A 13,846-nucleotide genomic window follows, 5' to 3' on the forward strand; every position below is an offset into this window, starting at 1 on the left:
AAACAACTATGGGCTTCACCTTATATATACATGTATCCATTCTCCCCCAAACTCCCCTCCCATTCAGGCTGCCACACATCTCAAACTCTGTAATTATCCCTTCCTCCTGTCCTTCATCCCAGCAAACATAAAAAGAGAGAAATTTAGATACAAAGATACAAAGGGAGAATGTCACATGACAACAGAAGCAGAGATTGGAGACATGCAACTGCAAACCAAGAAACACCAAGGATTGCCGCCAACCACAAGAAGCTACAAGAGAGGCACAGAACAGATGCTCCCTCAAAATTTCCACATGAAACCAATCTTGCTGACACCTTGAATTCCAACTTCCAGCTTCCAGAAATGTAAGAGATAGATTTCTGTTGTTCGAAGCCACTCAGTTTGTGGTGATTTGTTGTGGAAAACCTAGGAAACTAATACAAGAAGGTATGAAAGTTAGGGGATTGTTTTTAAGGCAGTTTTCATAAAACAAAAGAGCTGACTGAGGACATAGGATAGATTAAGACCAAGTTTCTTCACTTTACAGTTTTGCCTTAGGATATGCCCGATTGAGTTCAAGAGTCAAATAGTAATAGCATCATGGGTACTGGTGCATATAATTTCCCCACGCATCAAATTTATTAGTAGTAATTGAAAAGTGAAACCTGTTTTTAAAATGTGATAAGTTGAGCAGAGAAGAATTGATGCTTTTGAACTGTCGTGTTGGAGAAGACTCTTGAGAGTCCCTTGGACTGCAAGGAGATCCAACCAGTCTATCCTAAAGGAGATCAGTCCTGGGTGTTCACTGGAAGGACTGATGTTGAAGCTGAAACTCCAATACTTTGGCCACCTGATGAGAAGAGCTGATTCATTGGAAAAGACCCTGATTTGGGGAAAGATTGAGGGCAGGAGAAGAAGGGGATAACAGAGGATGAGATGGTTGGATGGCATCACTGACTCAATGGACATGGGTTTGGGTGGACTCCGGGAGTTGGTGATGGACAGGGAGGACTGGCGTGCTGCGGTTCATGGGGTCGCAAAGAGTTGGACACGACTGAGAGACGGAACTGAACTGAAACAATGTAGAAACTAATTTTGGCCTCCCTACCCACTAATTTTGAAGTCAACTCATTCATAACCACTCATGTTTCCATTGTGAAAAAAAAGTGCTCAAGTTGGGGAAGGGGCACCTTTCAACGATCTTAAATTAGCTGTCTCCAGAAGATTAGAGACTCAGGAAATTAGGTATCAAAATTTAATTAACTTTTCAAGTTACAAAAAGAGAAAAGAAAAAAATGAAATAAAATCCACATTCCTCTAGAGAGAAAACCTTCTGAAATGCATTTCAGTCTGCTGCATGGATTTTAGACACAAACAAATTAGGGGGTAATTTTAACAGACAAAAAGTATATAGCATTCTACATTTAAGATGTAGAACCAAAAGACAACAAATGAACAAATTAACATTTTAGATAAACCAAGAGAATAGATTTATTTTTAAGAGAATTTAAATTATGTATCCATGAGGTTTATATTTTTGATTTAATTTAAAATGTCAATTAATCTAACTTATAATAATGATGAAAACCTGTGATTATCAAACCTGGATCCCTTTCAGACTCTCACGAACAACCTAAAAGATACAGATCCCTATCCCTCACTGCCCAGTTTTGATTTGGTAAGCCTGAACTGAGGCCTAGGAAATCTATTTTGCTCTTTCAAATTATCCAGGTTATCTTGATGGACAACCAGGTTTGAGGACAACTAACAGGGAAAATACACTCACAGAAAGAAGCTTTGATCTCCCAAAGCCTGGAGAATTAGAGATGGGGTCAATCCTGGGTCAAATACCAAAAGTAAAATATTAGAATGGAAGTAATATAATACTTAGGGTCAAGAAACAGAGGCGGGGTCCAAAAGGGGAACTAGGGTGCAGGGTGGAAGCAAGCTTCATGAAACAGGAAGAGAGGTCAGAATGCCAGCGAGAAATCACAATCAGAACAGAGGGGAGGATGTAAAGCAGAAGGCAGGAAGCTCTGGGATTTAACATTTGAGGCTCTGTCTAGTTCAGGACTCAGAGAAGGCTATACCTTCACCAGATTCCTGTTTGCACAGCTATGCTTTTAAGTAAATTCCTCTGTTAAGAGTATCAGCTCATTCAGGGTTTAACTAGTCTCTTATTTTTTCAGTATCTAACAGCTTGCATTAGTGTCCAGCATAAGACTGAGAGATATGCACTGACCTCTCCATAAATTGAAGTCATCTCCCAGGTGATCGTATGCCATTGTAATGCCTGTGTCTGCATGTATATGTTTGCATGTATATTTTTTTGTAGAACGCTTCAAACATTGAACTGTTGTTTAACATGTAATATTTTTTCCATGTTATTAAATTTTTAATGAAAATTCTCTAAAAATGAATTTTCAACTTCAGGTAAATTGAAAGGACAGTTGTTATTTCTTGGGTAACAGTAAGACATTTATTTCTTTATAATTTTTTTTCATTCATAAAAAGGACAAAGCACAGTCCTATGCTACTCCATTGGAAAAAATGATAAAAAATAACTAAAAAAATCAATTCAATACTTATCAGTATCAAATAAAATTACTACCACCTTTTCTTGAAATACAAAGAAACAACAGATGTATCTATCGCTATATAAAGTTTAATTAAGAATCTTGTGTCTTAAAGCAGATGATGCATTAGTTAGTTTGACAACAGTTTAAACCTGATGGTCCCAGTCAGATTTGTACACTTGTATGAGGAAATGAAAGTTTGAATTATCAGTGTATGAGAGATTTTAATCTATTTTATCTCTGTCACAAATTTAAAATTAAACAAACAACCTTCAAAGTCCGTTTTCTTCTTATCTGTCAGAACCATTTCATGCAAAATCTAACCAGTTTTGCTCTTTATTACCATACATAAGAAAATAAAAGGCAAGCATGCATTTGGCAAAATATTTAGTTGTTGATTATATAAAAATGCCCAACATGGGTCACATTGCAAAAGGAAAACCCCAAAGTGTAACACAAACATGAAAACACAAACATTTGTACAGAAGGCTCACAGAGTATTTGTATGAAGAGATTTTGTTTCTTTTTCAAATAATTAAATATTTTATGAAGTCTGGCGATGATCTCAGACCATTGACATACTTCTACTGGGGAATCATCCCTTTGACTTGTTTTTAAAAAGTTTCATTTTATAACAAAGAGTTAAATGTAAACTAATGAAATATTTATTGGTATTTTCATAATGAAAGCTCTAAACATTTACACATAGATATATAGTACAAAAATTATACAAATTAAAGAAAAGGGGGTAAAATAGTAATAGATATATCTTGCTTCCTGTAGATATTTTTACGAACCTATAAGGTATCCTTTCTAAAAAGATAAACTCTATCTCTAATTAGCTAGCATGGTTGTGCTAATAAAATAGGATTATACTTCTTGAAGCATCAGACATTGCACTATTTCATTAGCCAGCTAATCCTTTATTACTCGACTTCTTTCACATCCACACTCAAACACATGTCCGTGCACACCATGGAGAATGAAGAAATGTGCATCTTCCTTTTCAGGACTTATAAAAACCTAAAATGTCAACACTTGGGAGATACCACTGCACAGACAAGCTATTTTTCTCCTCCCAGCCTTCTAGTTTTTGGATACTCTTCAAAGTACCATTAACAAACCTGATTTGGTATTTTTAGCCAGTTTTCAGTATTGCATTGAAGCAGGAAATGAGTTTAAAACTAAATTTAAAAAATAATAGGGAATACTGTAGTTTTTCCAAGCTACAGGTGATTTCTTGATCCCACACCTTTAACAAAGAAAGGTTTTACTTATAATGAAGCACAAGAACAAAGACACTAGAATATTAGATAATTCTGATATTCACTTAACTGACATTTATTCCTAGCTATAGAAAGCCTGTCACATCTCAATTAAAAAAATGGAAGCTCTCTACTTTTTAAAATTGATCATTTCACATATGAATAAATACAGCAACATGATGATACTCTATCACAAGAGCTGTGATTTTTGAGGTTTGAAATTGATAATAAGAAAAGCATAAAAGAACATCAGAGTAGAATACAAAAGTAAAAAAAAAAAACAAAAAACTTCATACAGTATGTTAAGTTTACTTTAAAAAACTAACTTAAAGGAATTACTGATTCTGAAAACCAAATGTTTAGAAAATTACTTGCTTCCAAAATAGGAATACTGATCATAAGTTCTAGAATTTGGTTTTCAATTTTCAAAATCTTCCAACTTAGTCAATACAATGATTTGGAAATTATGTCTAATTCTTCAGTTCTATTTTTTTTTTTCCTAAGAAAACTCAAAACGTCAAGAATGATAGGGGCCATTCAAAAATATGCAGGACCCAAAACAGAGAGGATAGTACAAGAGACTATAGTACTCTTACATTTACCACATACAATCAACACTTCAACCTCTATTATATTTCACAACTTGTTATTAAATTTAAAGCACCTGTGTATGGTGATTTTACTTTCACTCTACAGCCTATAGTATTGAATTGAACACTGTAACTTGTCCCATTGGATTAAATCATGCAACTGTCACAGAATCAGTTTAAGTGGTTTATAAGGCATATTGGAACGAGTTAAAAATCATTTTATATTCATTTAAAAATTTATTCTTTTGGATGAAGGGGTTCCTGAATGCCTCAGTCATAACATATGTTGTAAATCAGTTGGATAGTTTGCTAAATTATGATTTATTTGGCTTAGGAAGGAGCCGCAGGGATTGGAAGGAACTGTAGTCATCACGGGGATGAAGGGTGTTCTCTGAGCTGGGCTGGGAAAAGCAGGTTGTCACACCACATTCAGAATTCCAAGTAGACAAGGATGCCAAGGGCAGGCAGCAGGAAGCCGAGAAGACATGGTGATAGGATAGATGCACCTGTAATGCAAATCAAACACATGCTCATTATTTCATTGGTAACAGTCACTATTGCTCGTTTCCCCTGCTTTGGGGAAGACCATATTATGTAACCCTGAAAAACAAGTGTTTCCTTTGAAAAAGATACCAGCTTCTCTTAGTCTTAAGTGACTTAGTAAAAATAAAAATGGTTGATCAAGGATTTTGTGTGTGAAAGTATATGGACTATTTATACCATGAGTTCATATAAATCATTTAAGATAATAAGATCACAAATGTTTCTATTTTTCCTATGATCCAGCAGTCCTAAACTTCTACTAGAAGGCACTAGGTCAAGAAACATACATAAATACGTGAAAAATCATAAGTAAGCTGTGACACAATAAAGCGAAGAGATGCAGCAAAAATGCTAATAATGTTAAACCTGGGGCAATGACATTGAGGAGGAGAAGGGGACAACAGAGGATGAGATGGTTGGATGACATCACCGACTCGATAGACATGAGTTTGAGCAAGCTCTGGGAGTTGGTGATGGACAGGGAAGTTGGCGTACTGCAGTCCATGAGGTCATAAAAAGTCAGACATGCTAAGCGACTGAACTGAATGACATCATTTGTATACTGGAAGATACTGCATGATTTCATATCCCATATATCAATAGTTTTAAAACACTTAGGGACTTATACACAGTGATTTGAGAAATGTATTTTTGATAATAATAATCTATACAAATTTGTATCTAGAGAACAATTGCCCTGAAATATTAATGCCGCGATTTAAGAATAAAAATGATGTGATATTCTATATACTTAAAATACATCTTGAGCACCATCTGGAAGGGCTCTTCCTGTGCTAATGAAATTTATGTGTCTAACTCCAGCATCACTGGAATTCTTGAGAAAGGGTTGAAAAGTGGGATCAAAAATGTATACTCTTCCTTTCAACTCTCCACAGTTATTAAGTACTCTTTTCAGTGAACACATTGCTGGGGAGAGTGGCAGGCTAAAAACACAGTCCACAGATTGCAAGTATAATAGATTTGTGTCTATTTGTGTAAATATAATAGATTTTTGGAAGTCCTCTAAATTTGAAACTTTAAGTCATTTTTATCAACTATGTCAACAGCTGTCTAAATACCCCTTTTTTTGGAATATTCTCCTTACATTTAGAAAGACTCAAGATTGAAGAGAAGAGATTCTTCTCTTCAATTTGGTCATTGAAAGCACAGTCATACTCCTTGTAAGGTGGACAATGATTGTGTCTACCTACATTCCTCTATTGCCCTGTTAGCAGCATTTGGTGCTGCATGGAAAATGTAAGAAAGAAAACATTATGAGACACACATAAAGGGGTTCTTAGAAGTGAGCAGGGCAGTAAGAGTAAAAGTGAGGGCAGAACGATAGGCACAATATAAACGGCCCTCAAGTAGCTGCCTCATTATGGAGATGCTGCATAACAGCACCACCAGTAACAATGATGACACTAATAATAACTACGATAGCTGCTATTCACTGCTCTATAATTACAAGACAGACACCACATTGGCCCTTTATGTGTATTGTGATATTTATACAATAGCCTAAGATGGTAGAACTTACTATCCTGACTTTATAGATTTGCTGTTGTTCAGTCACTCAATCACGTCCAACTTTGCGACCCCGTGGACTATAGCACGCCAGGCTTCCCTTTCCTTCACTATCTCCAGAAGTTTGCTCAAACTCATGTTCATTGAATTGGTGATGCCATCCAACCATCTCATCCTCTGTCATCCCCTTCTCCTCCCGCCTTCAATCTTTCCCAGCATCAGGGTCTTTTCCAATGAGTTGGTTGTTTGCATTAGGTGGCAAAGTATTGGAGCTTCAGCTTCAGCATCAGTCCTTCCAATGAATATTCAGGGTTGATTTCCTTTAAAATTGACTGGTTTGATCTCCTTGAAGTCCAAGGGACTCTCAAGAGTCTTCTCCAGCACAGTGTGAAAGCATCAGTTCTTCAGAGCTCAGCCTTTTTTGTGGTCCAACTCTCACATCCGTACATGATTACTAGAAAAACCACAGCTTTGACTATATAGACCTTTGTTGGCAAAGTGATATCTCTGCTTTTTAAAAACGTTGTCTAAGTTTGTCATAGCTTTTCTTCCAAGGAGCAAGTGTCTCTTAAGTTCACGCCTGCACTTTATAGATTATGTAACTCAGATTCAGATAAAATTACTGCTTAAGACCAGTAGCCAGTAGAAGGCAGAGCCAGGATTAGATCTCAGACCAGACTGGTTCCAAAGTCCATACTCTTTCTACCTTGCTGCCACTTTCTGCAGATCACTTTGGAAAGGAACCAGGTCTAGAAAAGCACTAGAATGCTACATCCTGCACTTCAAGTGTCAAGGCAAGGGCACTGAAGGAAAATAAATGATATAGGGGAAAGTAGAGCACCTAAGCTGTTTCCAAGGGTATTTGTTCTTGTAGTTTTCCTTCTCTTTTTCTACACAGATATTTTAAAACTATCCCTCAGCATACATATTATTTTATTCAATAAGATAACCAATAATAAACCTTAATCACACAGAAAAACATTAGTTTTCAATGTTTGACCTAATTTAAATGATCTTTCCTAAAGACCTTTGTCTGAGAATGACAGCGGAGTCTCTGAAATGCTCTGTCTTTTGACCACAAATTACATTAGTGATGGGTACACATTCGTGTATTTGCCTGAATATGTGGGTTGTCTCAGTACAAATTGTGGCGACAGAAAGAAGATTAGTCAATTGTGTATGCCATTTTGAAGTTTTGGTGTTAGTATGAAAACCAGATATAATTTCATAACTTGTGGCTACAACATCAGGATATTTGATTTATTTAAAATAAACTCTTCAAGTTTACGCATGTTATATTTAATTTCTCTAATGGCTCAAGCCTATGTAATTGTGGTCTTCATCTTCAATTCTCTTCCACATTCCAAACACAAATTAGAGACCTCACTGAATTGCTATTTAAAGTCATTTTAAATGTGGGATCCCTATATTCTTGAGGGGTTTTAAACATATATTCTTTTTTTACCTAACAAAGTGTATATAATATTGCTATCAAGAATAATTTCAATACTTACATGCTTTGTTGTAAACATGTAGTTTGCATCAACACAAGGAGACCTGGATTCAATCCCTGGGTTGGGATGATCCCCTGGAGAAGGGAAATGCTACCCACTCCAGTATTCTGGCCTGGAGAATTTCATGGACTATATAGTCCATGGGGTTGCAAAGAGGTGGACATGACTGAGTGACTTTCACTGAATATCAAACATGAACAAATCATCAATCTGGTTAATTACTTTTGCCTATAAGAACTCATGTAAAGCCTACTTAGAATACTATGTCATTGGGTTTCTGGATTTTTTTTACCCTAAACTGCCTAGTTACACATTGAGAAGAGAAATTTAAGTAAAAAACAAGCAGTACTTCAAAATCTTTTCAGGTTTTATGGTAAGTAGACAGTCACTCTAGGCTTCCTCAGTGACTCAGTGGTAAAGAATCCACCTGCCAATGCAGGAGATGGGGGTTTGATTTGTGTGTGGGGACTATCCCCTGGAGAAGAAAATGGCAACCCACTCTAGTATTCTTTCCTGGGAAATCCCATGGACAGAGGAGCCTGGTGGGTTACAGTCCATGGGGTCGCAAAAGAGTCAGACATGACTGAGTGATGAGCACTGAGCAGGAGCACAAGACAGTCACTCTAATCAGCTTTTATACAAATGTCTTTTCCGATGCTTAAGTTTGGACATGCTCCAATCCAAATTGCTAACGTTTGCTATAATTTTCTCCTGTGGTGTCATGTTTTATGTTCTCAATTTTTAACATCTCTAGATTGTGAACAACTTCAGGACAGGGAATATATCCAAATTATATTTTCAGCTATGTTGTCTAATACCAAGTCCAACATATAGTAATTGAACTATAAAGTTATGACATAAATAATTCTTACAGTTAAAAGCCTGAATCTTTTCTGATTGCAGAGTACAAAGTCAGAAAGACAGTAAAGGGGTAGGACATGGAGGTTTATAGAAGAAGACAAAGACAATGACTGTGACCTGCATCTCTTATCAGAGAAACAATATTAAAAATCTGCAACATCAGAAAGGCCATACTTTACTGCTCAGCCCAAAGTGTTCTCCAACTTGTCTTGGTAGGATGTTACTTTGGATTCCTTCAAAGTCTTATCCTTGGCCTTGGGCTAGGGGAAGAAAGTGTTTTGATAAGATGATTTATCCCCATCTTCATATATATTAGGTGTGTTAGGTATACATCAGTGTGTGTTTGTGTTGAATTCAATAAAACTCCCTCTGGGATAGCAGAAAGCTTGGAGAATATAAAAGTCTGTCTGGGATTGACAGTAAAAATCAGCTCAGAGGGAAAAAAAAACAAAGTGATCTGTCTTTATTCAAGTTAGTAGTATGAGAGACAAAGATAATGCCAACTGTGAAACATTTCTAAGATCATGCAGCAACTAGAAAATGCAAGATCGACCCCATCCTTGAGTGGCTAGTGTTGACTTACCAATAATATTCCACACCTTCTTTACTCTTCCTATCTTTTACTAGGAACATTCAGCTGGTGAACTACTCTCTGCTCATGATGGGTCCCTGGCATGCTAAGTCACTTTAGTCATGTCCAGCTCTTTGTGACCCCATGGACTGTAGCCCACCAGGGTCCTCTGTCCATGAGATTCTCCAGGCAAGAAGACTGGAGTGGGTTGCCATTTCCTTTTCCAGGGGATCTTCCAAATCCAGAGATTGAACCCATGTTTCCTGCATCTCCTGCATTAGCAGATGGGTTCTTTACCACTAGCACCTCCTGGGAAGCCCATGACGGGTCCCAACCCTAGTTAATTCCTGATACTCCTGGCCTTATCTCAGAAACAGCAAATGCCTCAGATCTGATTGCTTCTTCCCTTAGACTCTCCTCTGGATTCTTCAGCAAGAACTCAAATCTTACATAAGAGGTTTCTCCTTCCTACTTGAGTGATGCTCCATGACTGTGTTGAGGTGTGTTTCCTTGTTACATCTAGTCAATTACAGATGGTCTGATTGCCTGTCAGAGTACGACTCTGTACTTGATCTTTGGATGTTTAGATTTTGAGAACAAATAGGCAAATATGAAGGTATGTAAGCAGGCCACTGTCCTGCCCGGAGATGTAAGGGTATGCAAAGAATAGTGTCATGGGGCTCTAGAGCCAAGCAAGGACAATGAAGTCCACATTCTGCCTCTGCTTTCAATTGGCTAGGTAATCCTGAGCATATTCTTTAATCTTTTTATGTCCTAGTTGCTTCAAGTAAGAAACAGGGATAATATATCTCATGTCTTTATTGTGAGAAGACTTGGAGAAGATGTGTATCAATGGTTCTTACATGTGTTTTAGCAGCATAACCTTTCTTCAGAAGCAATCATATGTGGAAGCTCTTTGACTGAACAAGGAGGGAGAGGGGATGCTTTATTTAAAGATGGGCCTGGGGCAGGGGAACACAGATATTTTTTACCTCCTCTACATTCGTGCTGATTCTTGTACTCCCCCAAGCCCATCACTTCAGAAAATGAGTGGTGTTCTGCTTATCACAGTTTGAAAATACTTGTTTTATGTAGAGCACTTCAAAAAATGCATGGCTGATAGAAAACTCCCATAAATGACAGTGATTCATACATTTGATGTTGTTCATCTCTTTATATAATCCTACGTTATATTTTTGAAAAATAGTTGGATAAAAACAAAGGAAAACAATAGAGAAAGCAAGCGTGCCCTCTGTACACAACTTACATTGGAAACCTATTTGCCTACTTACTGCTCCCCAATCACATATTGTGTCCTGTTAGATCACAAACATCCCTGAAATGTCCTTTCACATATCAACACAGGGCATGTTGCACTTTTCTGTAGTAGTCTAGCTCAAGGTGATCTCCTCTGTGACATGGTAGTTGGGGATTCTTTGTTTTAATTCACTGGAACTCAATGAAGAAAAAGCTGATTTTGCACTGCTTTGGGACAGCTAGAGCCAGTTAACTGAACACTTGTGTCTGTCACGTTTCTGGCTTTTATCTCTTCTTCTTTTGCAGAATGCCTCACATTCTCAGACTGACTCCTCAAGATAGACCAGAGCGTGAAGCTCACAATCATACATTCTTAAAAGCAAAGAGATGGTTTTTTTTAATGCCAACTCCAGTGAGAAAACTCTCAAGGAAAGATTCTTATTTGAGAAGTCTGAGTCATACACCTACTGTCAGACCAATATTGTGGCTGAATTAGTGGATGTGTGTGATTGAACTAGATTAAAGCAGGTGCCCGTCCCATCCCCCAATCACTCTGGCCAAGAAGAAGGGTCACTTAAGAAGACGTTAACCTTTTTGATCTCAGGTATTAATTAAGAGCTTTGTTTTTGGAGTTAGCTTAACCAGTTTGGCTTCCTGAGTCTATCACTCCTTGGCTGTGTACCCTTTATAAAATGTTTTGTGTCTGTTTACTAATTAGAGGTTGTGAGGATTAAGTGAGAAAATGGCACTTATTTTCCTAAATTTTGTGACAGAGATATGTGAAAACAAAGTTAAAGGAGGAAAAGCTGTTTCTTACTTTGAAATCCTGGCACATAATTTAATGTATGAATGAATTTTATGACCAAGAGACCAAAATCATTTTTTTAAAATATCACACAGTTCAATTTTCTTGCAGGACTTAACATGAACGATCTGAAGTCTTTTAAGGCAAAAAAAAAAAAAGAAAACTATTTAAAATTTTTCTTGACTACTGGGATTTTATTAAATGCCTGAGACAAAAAAATATAGATTTGTTATTGGTAAATTAATTTCTGGGCTTTCCATCTTATATATCTCTTCTCCCTTTCATATTCACTCTTACATTTCTAAAGAAGTAGGTAAATCAGTTTTAAAAGTCCTCATAATTATAGCCTCATCTTACCCAAAACTCATATCAAAATTAGGTTATTTAGCATGTGCTTGTTGGCCAATAATAGACCATATGTTTACATTTCCCAGCAAATAACCAGACATCACTCTACGTGCTTGCTCCTTTCTCAAGGAGGAAATGCGTTCTTGCAGTCTAGTGTTTCCTGACAGGGGAAGGACTAGAGTCAGCAGTAAGGAAAGTATACAACAGCCAGGATAAGCTGCTGGCAAACCATATACGCTTCTTCCGGCCCTTTTCCTGATCCCCATTTTTTTTTTTTTTTTTTTTTTGCTGACAAATCAAGGGATTTTATTGGGAAGGGGTGCCTGGGCAGAGAGCAGGAGGGAAAGGAAACCCAGGACTGCTGTGCCACATGGTTAACAGTCTCAGTATTTTATGGTGATAGGATTGGTTTCCTGGTTGTCTCCGGCCAATTACTCTGACTCACACATGCATTGCTCAGCCAAGATGGATGCCAGCGAGGATTCTGGGAGGTGGTAGGACACGCGGAGTCTCCTTTTGACCTTTCCTGGATTCTTCCAGGTAGTCCACCCTATTTTTATCCTTGCCTAGAATCTGGTAAAGAATTTTCAGTAAAACTCCTGTAACTAGTGAGGTTAACCTTAAAACTTACTCTGGGCTATATAACAGAACAGTTATTTTTATAAATTGTCTAAGAAGAATTAAAAGAGATGTCTTTTTAAAAGTTAGTTCACTCTGCTAACTCTTGAGGAAAATGTCTCTTGGGGAAAATCTTGAGAAAGTTTTCAATGTTAATTCAATTATTATAAGCATAAATACCTGCCTTTGATAAAATGGAATAATCTAATCTATTTTTAAGAGTTTCTGGAAAAGAAAAATAAAAAAGAAATAAAAAATTAAAATGGATTTTTTTCTTTAAGATATTGTAGCCTTTTTATATATTTGATGATTTTTTTTTTGCTTTGAGATCTATTTTATTATAGTGCTTATGTTGTATCAGCTTGCTTATTTTATGTTTTATAATTTTTTCTCCTTATGTCTCTTTCAGATAGCAAAACACTAAGCTGTGTGAAGAAGAAAAAAAGACAATTTAAGACCTATTTATAGTCCTGTCAATAGCTAGTCGTGTAACTTTGAGAAAAGAGAATATTTGGACTCAAAATATGGCTCTGACGCTGGCATGATCTTTGGCCATTTTACTTGTCAAGGCTATGGATTTTCCTTCTGTAAAATGATAGGGTTCAATATTATAAGTCCTTGGGTTCTTAGTATGGCCATTAGTCTGTGATTCCATGCAAACCATGTTTAATTTAAAAATGTCAAGGATTGAGCCATAAAATTTGTAAAGATATTTATTATATTTCTCCTTGTCTATGATAATCTAAGTTGATATTTGTTTATACATACATTAAAAACTTGATTATATAAGTGATAGTGGTTATGATGGTTTTTTTAAACTGGTGAAACCCACTAATCTTGCTACTCCTACTTGTTTGGCAATTATAAACCCATATGTCAAGCAAAATGGTGTTGTTTTTGGCAAGGGTATATGATTTGCTGGCAGCTTATTCTGGTAGTTGTATACTTTCCTTACTGTTGACTCTGGTCCTTTCCCTGTCAGGAAATGCTAGATTGCAAGGACGCATTTCCTCTTTGAGAAAGGAGCAAGCATTTCTAATAGAGTGATGACTGGTTATTTGCTGGGAAATGTAAACATAACTTCTAACTATTATTGGCCAACAGTTCAGTTCAGTTCAGTCGCTCAGTCATGTCTGACTCTTTGCGACCCCATGAACTTCAGCACACCAGGCTTCCCTGTCCATCACCAACTCCTGGAGCTTACTCAAACTCATGTCCATTGAGTCGGTGATGCCATCCAACCATCTCATCCTCTGTCATCTCCTTCTCTTCCTGCCTTCAATCTTTCCCAGCATCAGGGTCTTTTCAAATGAGTCAGTTCTTCGCATCAGGTGGCCAAGGTATTGGAGTTTCAGCTTCAACATCAATCCTTCCAATGAATATTCAGGA

General features: G+C 36.9%; 1 protein-coding gene across 1 annotated transcript in view; it reads right to left on the reverse strand.

Annotated features, from left to right (window-relative positions):
- Nucleotides 1–2,438: 2,438 nt before the first annotated feature.
- CNTN1 (contactin 1) overlaps nucleotides 2,439–13,846 on the reverse strand; it is a 364,639-nt gene continuing 353,231 nt past the window's right edge. The window contains exon 24 of the mRNA XM_081587322.1: nucleotides 2,439–4,919. Coding sequence (XP_081443448.1) covers nucleotides 4,843–4,919 — 77 coding nt within the window. The 3' untranslated portion in view covers nucleotides 2,439–4,842. The remainder of the gene's footprint in view (nucleotides 4,920–13,846) is intronic.

Source organism: Giraffa tippelskirchi, chromosome 4, assembly GCF_054371585.1.
Source record: "Giraffa tippelskirchi isolate mGirTip1 chromosome 4, T2T-mGirTip1v1.2.pri, whole genome shotgun sequence".
NCBI classification, from domain to species: domain Eukaryota; kingdom Metazoa; phylum Chordata; class Mammalia; order Artiodactyla; family Giraffidae; genus Giraffa; species Giraffa tippelskirchi.